The 13,355-nt window shown below is 43.0% G+C and overlaps 1 protein-coding gene across 5 annotated transcripts in view; it reads left to right on the forward strand.

Moving 5' to 3' along the window:
- Positions 1-786: 786 nt before the first annotated feature.
- The window catches only part of LOC135106052 (uncharacterized), a 54,898-nt gene continuing 42,329 nt past the window's right edge, over positions 787-13,355 (forward strand). For all 5 annotated transcript variants that reach the window (XM_064014874.1, XM_064014870.1, XM_064014871.1 and 2 more), the window contains exons 1-2: positions 787-951; positions 11,212-11,391. In XM_064014874.1, the coding sequence (XP_063870944.1) occupies positions 912-951; positions 11,212-11,391 (220 nt within the window). In that variant the 5' untranslated portion in view covers positions 787-911. The remainder of the gene's footprint in view (positions 952-11,211; positions 11,392-13,355) is intronic.

The following is a 13,355-nucleotide window of genomic DNA, read 5'->3' on the forward strand; positions in this document are numbered from 1 at the left end:
TATATATATATATATATATATATATATATATATATATATATATATATATATATATATATATATATATATATATATATATATATATATATATATATATATATATATATATATATATATATATATATATATATATATATATATATATATATATATATATATATATATATATATATATATATATATATATATATATATATATATATATATATATATATATATATATATATATGGAGAGAGAGAGAGAGAGAGAGAGAGAGAGAGAGAGAGAGAGAGAGAGAGAGAGAGAGAGAGAGAGAGAGAGAGAGAGAGAGAGAGAGAGATTTAACGTGGGTCTACAGCACCTGTGGACTTACTCCCGGAAGCTGGAATGATCGGTCGGAGTACTAAATGACAGTGGTACAGACGTAGTACTTCACCTGACAGTAGTCATCTCTAGTAACTACCGGCAAGCAAGCGTTGCTGTTAGGCGACAATGGACAGTTTAATCGAGACATTGAGTGGCGAATAGGATCTCTAATCACAAAAGTTTACTTTCATATTTTTGACCAATGAAAAATGTTTTGTAATACTGGAATATAAAATTTTGACATGTAATTGCATTGGTTTTAGTTTGTTTACATGTTTACATTTCATGCTCGTCTGCTAGTGGATGTGGATCAAAGCAACGTAACATCGCCGCACGGAACCATAGCAGTATTAACATATACGAGACGTAATCGGCAACTGCGTGACTCCGAGGTTCATAGCGGTAAAGCGACCCCGTTTTTGTGGCGTGGAGTCGTCGGCAGCAGTGGTGTGTGAGGCGCTGGTGAGGAAGGAGGTGCAGTCTCGCCAAGAGCCCCCGGACGCGCGCACACTTGAACATTGAGAACGCTGAACATTTGTGAATAAGTGCCAGTGAGCGTCTACCCATGAGATACTGGATAATACTCAGCGCGGTGCTGGCCACTGGTAACCAACATTTTGCTTGCTTTTATGTATCATTTATTAGGTTTATGATTGAGAAGCCAGCATTCATCGCTGTCTGTGTATCTGCCTTGGTTCTTGTCTGTCTCTGTCTATCTTTCTGTCTCTTTCTTTTCTTTTCTTTATCTTCTTTTTTCTCTTTTTTCTCCTCGCTTCTCTTTTTGGATTGGTACTTATTATATCGTTGAAATCAAGATCTTACAATTTAGGGATTTGAAGTAAGGTTTGGTGGTGGCCGCAGCTAGACAGCTCCTCTGTGATAGTCTACGAAATCTAAGAGCATTTATCTAATCTAGAAAACTGGACACCTGAGTTGGCTGATACGTGCTCTGGTCAGCGTACTGACTGTCGTATAGTACGGTACAGGGAAATTATACGGGCAGGTCGGTCGGTAACGCTAAGCACTTGACCACGCTATTAGGGATACTCGTACATAGCTACCTACCTTCTTCCTGCCGACGCAGTCAGCTAGAGGAGAGAGCCGTATCGAGGCGTACCGTGTGTACCACAGGGCAAGGGAATGTGTACTTCGCTTTCATTAACGTTAGGTGGCTCGTGATATAAGTAAATAATATAAAGATTGTCGTCATAGGTATATCTCGTGTGTGTGTGTGTGTGTGTGTGTGTGTGTGTGTCCAGCCTGGGTACCGGTGCGCACAGCAGCGAACGTCGTAACTAAGGAGGACCAACTAACGGTACGGCGCGCGTTGCCAAGTCAAGTCCGCTGGCGTACCCGCTTGACGCAAGGAATGTACTACGAGGGGCCACCGTGCCAGAGATGCGCCAGCCGTTCCTCAGACCGCGTGTCCGCCACCCAGCCGAGAGACAATCATGGGTTATGAGAATCGTGGGTCTAGTCTCTCGTGTTCATAAGTTTCAATTAAGATGATTGTACGTAGTATGAAAAGAGAATGTATGTTAGAATTGTGTCAGGATGAGAATAATGTTTGCATGAATTTCGTTAAGTATACTCAGCGTTATTTCGTCTACAATCAAACACGTTTTAGATTACACTTCCCACAGATTTAGTCAAGAAGAGAATAGTGTGTGTCTGAATGATTTTAAGTGTTTCCAGTTTTCTTTTATAACTAAACAGATAATATCGCTTATAACATTAGTAAGGAAGAGAATGATGTTGATCTTGTTGATGTTGATCTTGTTAAGAGTTTCCAGCATCATTTGGTCTGTCACTACATAAACACATTCCGTATTATGTAGATTACAGATTTAGCTAGGAAGACATTAACGTGTGTCAGAATCTTATGAAGTACTTCCATCATAATGTCATTTATAACTAAACACATTCCAATAGATTATGTTGGCTACAAATTTAGCTAGGAAGATAATTATCTGGTGAAGGACTTCCAGCATCATTCCAGTGATTTACAGCGCTTCCTTGGACGCGACACAAATCTCACACACATGCGGTTAAATGAAAGTTCCGGGATGTACTTAATAACTTATTTCCTTCATTCACTTCCCTGCTTGTGCGTTTCCTGCGTCTCCTTTCTTACACCGCCCCTCCGCCACTCACTGGGTCACAGCCCGCGCCCACTGACCCTTTGAACCCCGCAGGAAGAAGATACAGCGACCCTTCCTGCTCAGAACGTCCCCTGCATTCCTTGTTTTGTGTTAAGATTCCGCTTCATCTCACTGGTTAGGTTTGGTTAGGTTTGCTCAGTCGTAGAGTGAGTCAGGTGTTTGCAGTACAGGAAGATATGAAAGGAGCGATGAGGTAGCGTGGACTAATGAAATGACTGATAGGAGCAGGTTAGGTTAGGTTAAGTTAGATGTAGAATTAGTCTAGAGTATAGGAATATATGAAAGGAGTGATGAAATAACATGGACTAGTAGTGGGAATAATGCATTTGTTTTTTTCGCCCTTGTGGCTGATCGTGGGTATGGAAGATAGCGAGGGAATGTTGAATGAGTAGCGATGAAAAATGGAGGAGTGATGGAGGACGGATAAGAGTACAAGAGTGAGAGAGTGAGTGTAAGATTCACTATTGATGAAAGGTGGAGGATTGAGAGTGACCGATAGAAGTACAGTAGGAGTGGCAGAAAACTTGGAAGAGGGACACTCCGTTAGTAGGTCAAGAATGGCTGGAAGACCACTCGTACTCTTCCTCCTCCTCCTCCTCGCACCACCACCATCGCTTCTCTCTCTCTCTCTCTCTCTCTCTCTCTCTCTCTCTCTCTCTCTCTCTCTCTCTCTCTCTCTCTCCACCACCTCCGCCACCACCACTAATCCTTCACTTCAGGCCACAAATACAGGTTTGACAGTATTGCCCCGCACACACATTCATCCAGTCTACCTTTTGGATATCCAGCATCAGGTCAATACTTTTCTTTACCCCAACTAGGTATTCAATCAACTATAAATTACCCTACCATGCCCATGAGAGAGAAAGAGAGAGAGAGAGAGAGAGAGAGAGAGAGAGAGAGAGAGAGAGAGAGAGAGAGAGAGAGAGAGAGAGAGAGAGAGAGAGAGAGCGGCAGTCAGGCATCACTAGCAGACCATGGCTCGCTACTGTTAGTTAACCCGTACATCTGTGTTTACTAATTCAGCCCCGTATGGCAATGTTAGCTGTGGTCATCCCCTCATTACCAGAGACCCACGTTACCCTCAGTTCTTCAACTGACCGCCTCCGCTTAGTAAGTTGGAGTCTTCTTAACTGAAACAGACACACGGTAACTCCTCTAGTGGACATTGAAGATGTATTATAACTGTACTATTGCAAAAGACAACATATAGATCTCGCCTATGACTTAATACTAGAAGGAACAGGAAAGGAGGAACAGACAGACACAGTAACTCCCCGGGTAGATATTAAAGATGTATTATTACTCCACTAGTACAAAAGACAACACATAGAGCTTGCCTGTGATTTAATATAAGTATGTATTATTATTTTTTTTACCGTGTATTATTATGTTCAATCTCATCAGTTTTCCGTACGTGAATCATTGTAATTTATTTATTGATCATTTATTTCTTTTCATAAGGGAAGTACAGCACATGTAGTATAAAGCGTATTGGAAGAGATACCTACGTATATTCATTTGTAGTGTGTGTGTGTGTGTGTGTGTGTGTGTGTCACTGTCATTGTCAGTGTCAGCGTCTTTATTACTTTCTCCTTTTGTTCCTCCACGTGCTACACACCCAGGATTTCTCTCTGATAACAAAAGCTATTAGTGCACTTAGGAGATTACCGGCTGGCTTTTACCATGCTCGGAATGCGTCACGGACGAGAGAGAGAGAGAGAGAGAGAGAGAGAGAGAGAGAGAGAGAGAGAGAGAGAGAGAGAGAGAGAGAGAGAGAGAGAGAGAGAGAGAGAGAGAGAGAGAGAGAGAGAGAGAGAGAGAAAGAGAGAGAGGTATTACAGTTTCCCCCTAAACGTTTTGTCTGCCTCGTGTACTAAATGCATAGAAAGGAGATGTTGCCTGTTAACCTACCCGAGAAGCGTCACGTACTGTCACACTATTACTGGCAGGAAAGAATTATCACGGTCGTAAATACAGGAAACGGTGAAAAGAGTAGAAGAAAATTTCCCTCCTAATCTCTTTTTTTCTATTTCTGTTCCGTCTGTCTGTTTATTTGTTTGTGTATCTGTGTAAGTACTTGTCCATCCGTCAGTCCTTTCTCTCTCTCTCTCTCTCTCTCTCTCTCTCTCTCTCTCTCTCTCTCTCTCTCTCTCTCTCTCTCTCTCTCTCTCACATACGCACACCTATCCCTTACCTTAACACACCCATCCACCCACCCACCTTACCCATCCTTACCTATCCCTTACCTTAACACACCCATCCACCCACCCACCCACATACACACACACACACACACACACACACACACACACACACACACACCTCCCTCCTCCCACCACACATCGATGGCGTCACGTTAACAGGGTCGCGGCCAGTGTGACTTCCCGACACCACGGGCGAGGGAAGCCGGGAGCGTAGTGGGTTTGCCGAGGGGCCTCACGCACCGGGCGGGGCTATAATTGGAGACTCCGGGAACTTTCCTGCCCTAGTCTCCTATATTTCGACGAGACACGTTGATGTAAGGGCGTGACGTGTGTGTGTGTGTGTGTGTGTGTGTGTGTGTGTGTGTGTGTGTGAGTGGTGGCGGGGGTTGGTGGGTGGCAGAAGAGGAAGATAAGGAGAAAACACGGAAAAGGAAAGGGAGAGAAAGGTCTTACACGCATCACCGTAAGGAATTCAACAGGACTTCCGTTTAGTCATCTCACACACGCCTCGACTTTCTCTCGGGATAAACAAACCAGGATACGAAAGTTGTGCTCAGAGTCGGGAACGGTAACAGCTGATTACATCCACAGACGGGAAATGCTTGGCGGGAGGCTCAACGCGAGAGCCTGGGATTGTTCTTGCAGTCTATAGAGTGACAATGAGAGGCGGAATCAGAACGGAACCTGCGCTGCTCTTTGGAACCAAGGAAGTTTAATGAAGACATTGTTTGGGATTGGAAGTAAATAATGGAGGATGAGAGGATGACAAGAAGAACTGGTTAGGTGTACTTGTGTTTGGGTGCTAACGTGTATTAGATTTAAGCCATTTGCGTTTACACTACAAGGATAAATGTTTACATACTCGTCTCTTCTAATCTAATATAATGGTAATGGTTGAGCATGTACTTCTGCAAATTTGCCGAAAGAAGTTATGCAGTGACTCAAACTTTCAGTGTCCTCGGTTGTAGCTTTGCGCAGTGAAATCATGTGAATTCAAAGCAACATTAGCAGTCAGAAGGATTAAGTCAGCCATGTGAAGCAGCAGGTGCAGATGTTATTACATGGTTGTGATGACCAGTTGAGTGTGTCATGTCAGTAGAAAAATATGCACTTTCTTTTTCTGTTATCTGCTTCTACGGACTCAAAAAAAAAAAAAAAAAAAAGCGTAAATATTGCCAATGAAAGTATTCCTAATATCTTCTCAGTTATTTAGTTCTCAATATAGAAAGCGTAAGTATTGCTAAATAAAAAAAAAAGCAGAAGAGCGTAAGTATTGCTAAAGAAAATATTCCTGATTTTTTTCTCAGTTATTTACTTCATGAAAAAAAAAAAAGTAGATATTGCCAATGAAAGTATTCCTGATGTCTCTCCATGACCACCGATAGCTCAGAATGATGCAGTTGCTAAGACCTGGAAATATCAAAACAGTTAATATTTTTTTCTCATTATTTCTTATTATATTCCACACACTCGTCTGATCATCCATCCTTGTGCAGTTAGTTGCGGTAACAAGGATCATTAATTACCACCAGACCCAGTGACTGCAACTCTTAAATAATGCTGATATGATATTTTCGATACGTTTACTTTCACTGTAAGGCAAGAAAAAAAAAAGAAAAAAAAAACATTTGTCGGGAAGTATTGCCAAGGAAGTGTATGCATGAAGTGTATGTTCTTGGTGAAAGCGAAGAAACTTACATCACAGCAGGATTTCCTCTCCTCCCTGCCTCCCTCTTCACTCTTTCAAGCTCCTGGTAGATTCCACGTCAAGCAAAGATGAATAAGTCTTAACGCTTTTGCTGCTACGATCGTCCCTCCTTCACGTTCAGAACATCACTTAAGAACGTAACGTAAGAAAATGAGGGAAGCAAGAAAAAAAAAAGTTAGATGACTGGAATAGACTCAGATTGTTAGTGTGGATTCACTGGAGAGCCTTAAAAGATTAGACAAATTTATGGATGGGGATGATAAGCATGAAATAGGTAGGCATTTTACACAGAGACTGCCACGTGTACGCCTGATGGCTTCTTGTATTCCCAATGTTTTTCTTCTGTTCGTGTGTTCTTACTTCGAGAGAGAGAGAGAGAGAGAGAGAGAGAGAGAGAGAGAGAGAGAGAGAGAGAGGAGAGAGAGAGAGAGAGAGAGAGAGAGTTCATATAGTTCTTATAATCCCTTTTCTGCTATTGGAGACTTCATGTTCGAGCGCCAAACTGTTATTTCCTCTCTCTCTCTCTCTCTCTCTCTCTCTCTCTCTCTCTCTCTCTCTCTCTCTCTCTCTCTCTCTCTCTCTCTCTAATACTGATGCGTCTTAATCTGTGTGAATTCAATGACAGTTTCCTCTTGCTCTTGTTTAAATTGTATATCATTATCTTGTTTTTATGTCGAGGTCAGACTTGTTTTAGTGCTTGGGCTTGCGTGGGTGTAGTTGTCTCAGGAAATGGTGTGAGGTAAAACTGTTTTAATATTCACATCATAAATTATGATGAGACTCGTGACTTCTTTGTTATCGCATTACGTCATCGGTAACAGCCTTTTTCGTCTTGCCAGTCACTCCTGTCTCTTAAAGGCCCGTACACATTATGTATCATGATGCGCATCGTGTTGAATGGATGTGTTGAAAAAGTCATTTTTCAACACGAAAGCGCATCACCAACGTGTTGCTGGGTCGGCTCGATTTTCAAATAGCAGCTCAGTGATGCATGACCAGTCAGAGCGACAGGACGTCCGGTCACGCTCCGCTCCAGCGCCGATGGCTCTCGAATCTCCACCACCCGCCATACCCTTTGAGTGGACAAGGGCCAACACCCAACATTTCATTGAATTGCTCAAGGAACATCCATCTGTTTGGAACATCAAGTCCAAGTAGTATAAAATGAGAAACGTCAGAAGTGCAAGCTTGGAAACAATAAAAGAAAGCGTAGTGTAGCCTCCAGACGAGCTCCTGGTGATATGCTGTCCCGAAAGCTGGTGTCCTGCTTACAAATGTAGGGTTCAATTTTTGTCAGCAATTTATAGAATGCAGGGATTGGCATTCTTGTGTAATTTTCGAAGTCTGTTGGATTTTCGACCGGTAGCTCCATAAATATTTGATTGAAGCTTCCCTTCAGATGTCGCCGAGAAAGCCATTGCTTACACCACAAGGCTCTACGTTTCTTCCTCCTCAAAAGTTTCTTTTTTGCTGCACACAGCAACTACACTCCATAGTAGAGTCTCCTGGCAGATTCCATCATCGGCGCACATCCTCCCCGCATGAAAGTTGAACTCTCACTGAGCAGCTGGCGCGCGAGAAGTTGCCGAGAACAATGTGAGCAGTGATGCAGTACAATTTGGCCGCTAGTAATTTTTTCAACACCACTACTGCATCACGTGGCTGATACATGATGCATAATGTGTACCAGGCTTTACTCTTGCCTCGGAGGAACCTGCTACACACACACACACACACACACGTGCCATAAAAAAAATCAATAGAAAGGCAAGGTAGTAAGTACGTCTACACATCTTCAACCACGTACTATACAGGGAATCGAGAGGTAAAGGTTAGTGTCCGACCCTGTCCCCTCTCGAGTACCTCCACTTCCTTCCTGTCACACTCGCACGTCCCCACCGCTGGCTATTTGACACCCTGACAAGTTTCACGCCACCTCACGCCTCCCAGCCCCTTGTTCCGCCTTGGTTGCCGTCATTCTTCCAGCTGGACGTCGTAAGTAGTAGGTATAGGAACACGCGGAAGTCATTGCGTGAGTGGCGTGCCGAAGGGTGAGGGATGGGGTTGTGTGAATTCTTCCTGTTTCTGTTCTTATTCTCTAAGGTTTCAATTCTTTATCTCGACCACTTCATCAGCAGTCTCCAGCGATATTTATTTGTCTTTTTAAGGTGTTGTGTTCATATTCTCAAACGTTTCTTGATTTTAATGCTCTGTAGTGGAAGTTACTAGTGGTTTTCTTAGGTATTTTCACGATCCTATTGGTAGTTTAATATTTGGAAGCTTTCAAGGGTATTCTCATGATACTATTGATAGTTTAACATGGATTCTGCATCATCAGTGGGAAAAACGTTAATGAGAACCCGTCTCACAAAATCTGTGGCCCTTCAGAATAGTTTTTAAGAGAGCCGTAAGGTTCCAAAAGAAGGGAGGTTTAAGAAGGTTTGAGAAAAGTAGCAGTGTTCAAATAAGATAAGGATAAAATAATTCTATAACAACAACATAATATACATCAACGACGTCAGTCTTATAACCACCACCACCACCACCACTGATAACAACAGCAACAACAACAACTACTACTATTACTCTACTACATCATCATCACCAACCACCCAACTATCACCACCCCCACCACCACCACCATCATCACTACCATCAACAACAACAAAAAAAACATCATAATATCCATTTTCAATAGTCTCCCCCAAATGTCATCTTGCGGAAACAAAAGACAGAGCATTACGCGAGCACAAGATGGCGCCAGGTTCAATCTCTAAAAACTGAGAGGAAAACCGTCCCATCTCTCTTACTTTCCGTCTCGTAATCTCAGTACGCGGGGGAAAAAAATGCCTATCTTTTGAGTTAAGTAATTGTTATGCATACCAAAATTGTATTCACTGTTAGGAAACGCGCGGGGGCCAGCTGACGGCATAAACACCTGGCAAGCAAGACCTTCCTTCCCAGTACTCCCCTCCTCTCCATCTCCTTCGTGTTTTACTTTCCTTACCAAGTTTTTCTCGTCTGCATACTATAAAACCCGTATTCAGGAACGCTTTGCTCTCTTGCTCTCTTTTCAAGGTCCACAGAGATGATTAGCCGGGTTCCCAGTAGTGTTTCAGCTGCTATTAATGTAGAAAACTTCTTAATCTATCGGTAAGCATCCTTAAAAACCCATGTAAATTCAACTCGTGTTTCTCGTGTTAATAATGTAGAGAACTTGTTAATCTGTCAGTAAGCATCCTTAAAAACCCGTGTAAATTTAACTTGTGTTTCTCGTGTTAATAATGTGGAAAACTTGTTAATATGTCACCAGAACCGAAAGAAACACTCTTAAATGTATACCCGTGTAAATTCAACTTATCTTCCTCCTGTTAAGAATATAGAAAACTTGTTAGTCTGTTGCTAGAACCATAATACACTCTTGCAACCCTTGTAAATTCAGCTGGAGCCTGTTGAATGTATAAATTGGAGGCGCGGCGCAGGAGTGTTTCAGAATATGGTCCCAAAACGCTGTTCAAGTGGCGCCCCCTGTACCACGGCGGTCCCTTTAATTATTCACTTCAAGAAAATTACTATGTTTGCCTCCTGTATTCATCTCTGAGCATATTGTGGCTTGATGTGTCACCTCCACCCTTTGCTTAGTGTATGTTTTGTGTTTTAACCTTTAGTCTTGCAGTGTTATTCCTTCTCTTCCTTCTCCTCCTCCTCTTCCTCCTTCTCCTCATCTTGATTCATGTCTTCACGCTCAAGTTGACCTTCATTTTCTCCTTTAGCTTGATCCTGCTTTTCACTTTTAGTACTTTCGTGTTCTCGTCATGTTCGGCTTTTACCTTCACTACTTCGTTCTTCAGCGTTTACTTTTTCTTTAATTTTCATCTTCATTTTTTCGAATTTTTACTTTCATAGTTTAAATTTCTTATTTCCATTTTTGGCGTTTTTCTCTATTTTCATATTCAGCGTTTTTCTTTCATATTCATCTTTTTCGTTTTTCAACTCCATTTTTCAACGATTTTCTCACATATTTTTCATCTTTGTCTTTTTTCACTTCCATTTTCACTTTTTCTTTAAATTTTCAGCATGGCTTTTTCTTTCGTTATCAGCTTCACTATTCCTCTCATTTTCTCCTCGCCTCCAGATCCTCTCCTTCCTCACAACCTTCATTTTCAACTACACCGCATAAGCTTCTAGTCACCTTTCTACTCTCCCTCCCCCTCAACCCCATCACTTCCCCTTCAAGTCACTCCCTGATGTTCCTTCCCCTCAGACGGTCCCCTTATGTCTATTACCTCCCTCCACCTCCTCTTTTCCTCTATCATAGCACCCTTTTTCCTCCTCCTCCCTTCGTATGTCCCTTTAATCTACATACCCACACAAACATGTCTCAGGAATGTGTGTGTGTGTGTGTGTGTGTGTGTGTGTGTGTGTGTGTGTGTGTGTGTGTGTGTGTGTGTGTGTGTGTGTGTGTGTCGCACGCGCGCGGGCTCTCAGGCAGCTGCTGTGACCTAGAAAAGACTGCCCCGTTATGAGACATCTTCCCTCCTGCGTCTCTCTCTCTCTCTCTCTCTCTCTCTCTCTCTCTCTCTCTCTCTCTCTCTCTCTCTCTCTCTCTCTCTCTTTCTCTCTCTCTCTCTCTCTCTCTCTCTCTCTGACTTACATCACCACAAACAACACAAAAATATAAAACATACTATTCTAACTATGACTTGCAACTCAATCCTAAAACATGACACCAGATTCTAATAACATCCCTCTCTCTCTCTCCTCCCCCTACCGCTGCGTCTCCTCCAGGCTGGTGCTGCGGGTTCCCAGGGGCTCCGGCACACTCTACCGTCACCTTCTCCAATGAACAGCTGAGCCCCAACACAGTGGCCACGTACTCCTGTGACCGGGGGTTCGAACTGCTGGGTCCCTCACGGAAGATATGTGGAGTGAACGGGACTTGGACACCTGCTGGGATACCCTTCTGTGGTGAGTGTGCTGACGTGTATGTATGTGTGTATGTGTGTGTGTGTGTGTTAATAATAATAATAATAATAATAAACGGTTTATTCTTTAGGCAGTCAACAAACTGAAAATGTACATTGGGGGTGGGGAAATACTTGACATTAATCCTAAAGGTAAGTCAAAGTGTGTGTGTGTGTGTGTGTGTGTGTGTGTGTGTGTGTGTGTGTGTGTGTGTTTTACTGGTTTTGCTGGACTAGTTGTTGTTTTCCAGAAGCTTGTCACTGTACAGGTTGTGATGGCAATAGCCTGGGTTATATTACTAGTGTGTGTGTGTGTGTGTGTGTGTGTGTGTTTTGTCCATTGCTTTCACTTTACCGGTCCTCGTTTGTGTCAGTCCTGCTTAAAGATCTCTCTCTGCGGCCTAGATTCCCTTATTAAGACCTGATCATGCGTAAATATAACTGTGTCGCGTATCCACTACATGAAGAGTCACATTAATGGTAAGGCAGTCTCTTCCTAAAGCTAACAGGTGGATGGTGCAGTGGCAGAGGTTGGGTGTGACTCAGAATGCCAGCTAGTGAAGAGATAAGTATTTTTTTTTTTAACCTTTTTTTTTTTCCTTCCTGCGACTTCAACGATTTTAGAAGAGTATGAAAACACCTCACTAGACTAAACTGGTTGACTCTTTCTGTTCTCCTCCTGTTTCTTTTTCGGGAGCGGCATTATAAACGGCATTTTATTTAATTTACTTACCCAATTCATTTTGTGCCTTCGGTCTCTCTCCCCAAGATTAAAAAAAAAGAAAAGGGAAAAATCTGTGCAGCCGACTGACACTAGCCAAGAAGAAAACTATATACAGTATGTTAGCCAGTGAAAAATATCATAACTGCCTTGTAACTTGTTTTAAAAATCACACGTGTAATTTTTTTATGATCACTAAATGTATATATACGCTTTTTATATTACTGGTATTAGTGCTGAGAGAGAGAGAGAGAGAGAGAGAGAGAGAGAGAGAGAGAGAGAGAGAGAGAGAGAGAGAGAGAGAGAGAGAGAGAGAGATGATGGTGGTAGTGAGGAGGAAGAGGAAGAAGAAGAGGGGGACGAGTAGAAGATAAGAAGCCGGAAGACAGAAAGGTTACAGCAGAACAGATGGCAGGGTAGACTATGACATAACAGCACTGGAGTGACTGGCGGGGGGCAGAGGATCACCACCACCACCACCACCACCACCAACACAAGTAGCATGCATCACTACTAGCAACACCATCACAGTCTCCAATATCATCACCACCACTATCACTACCAACACTATCATCATCATCATCACAATTCGTCGTCGCTACAAGAACACAAGAACGTAAGAGAAGCTGCAAAAAGCCAAGCCAACAGGTCCACACGTGGCAGTCCCTTTGCAACATTGTCATCCTGTACTCGCTCCTGTTATTTGGCTTAGGTCAGGTACAGCGCCGGCCTTCTGAGCCTCTGCATATATACGGCCCCTGTTAATTCCTCTCCTCCGCCGCCTTGGTGTTTCCAGGTACAACTGCCTAGAACCCATTTTAAGGCCGGCTGGATCTAGAAACTGCCAGTCCTTCCAGAAAATGAATAAAATAAAAGAGGCAGTGACTGAGATTCGAACCCTGGATATCTCGTATTGTAGTTAGGCACCGTGCTACCTGCTTCTCTCTGCTCGTCTGTCTGTCTGTCTCATATATTTATCTTAACTGTCCCCACCACTACTGCTCATCTCCATCACCTCTGACTCTGCTCTTATCATCATTATCCGCACCATTATCATCACCACCAACACTTGGCGCCATCACTGACCACTATCGGTGTCATTATCACCACCGGCATTGGCAGCATTCTTCACCACAGCCGTCATAACTCTCCGCAACACCGCCATCATCACCACCACCACCACCACTACCGTTGTCCCCACCACGAGCTTCACTTCCCTGCCAAAATCCAGAAAATGGTGGATCACC

This window comes from Scylla paramamosain, chromosome 12 (genome assembly GCF_035594125.1).
Source record: "Scylla paramamosain isolate STU-SP2022 chromosome 12, ASM3559412v1, whole genome shotgun sequence".
Lineage (NCBI taxonomy): Eukaryota > Metazoa > Arthropoda > Malacostraca > Decapoda > Portunidae > Scylla > Scylla paramamosain.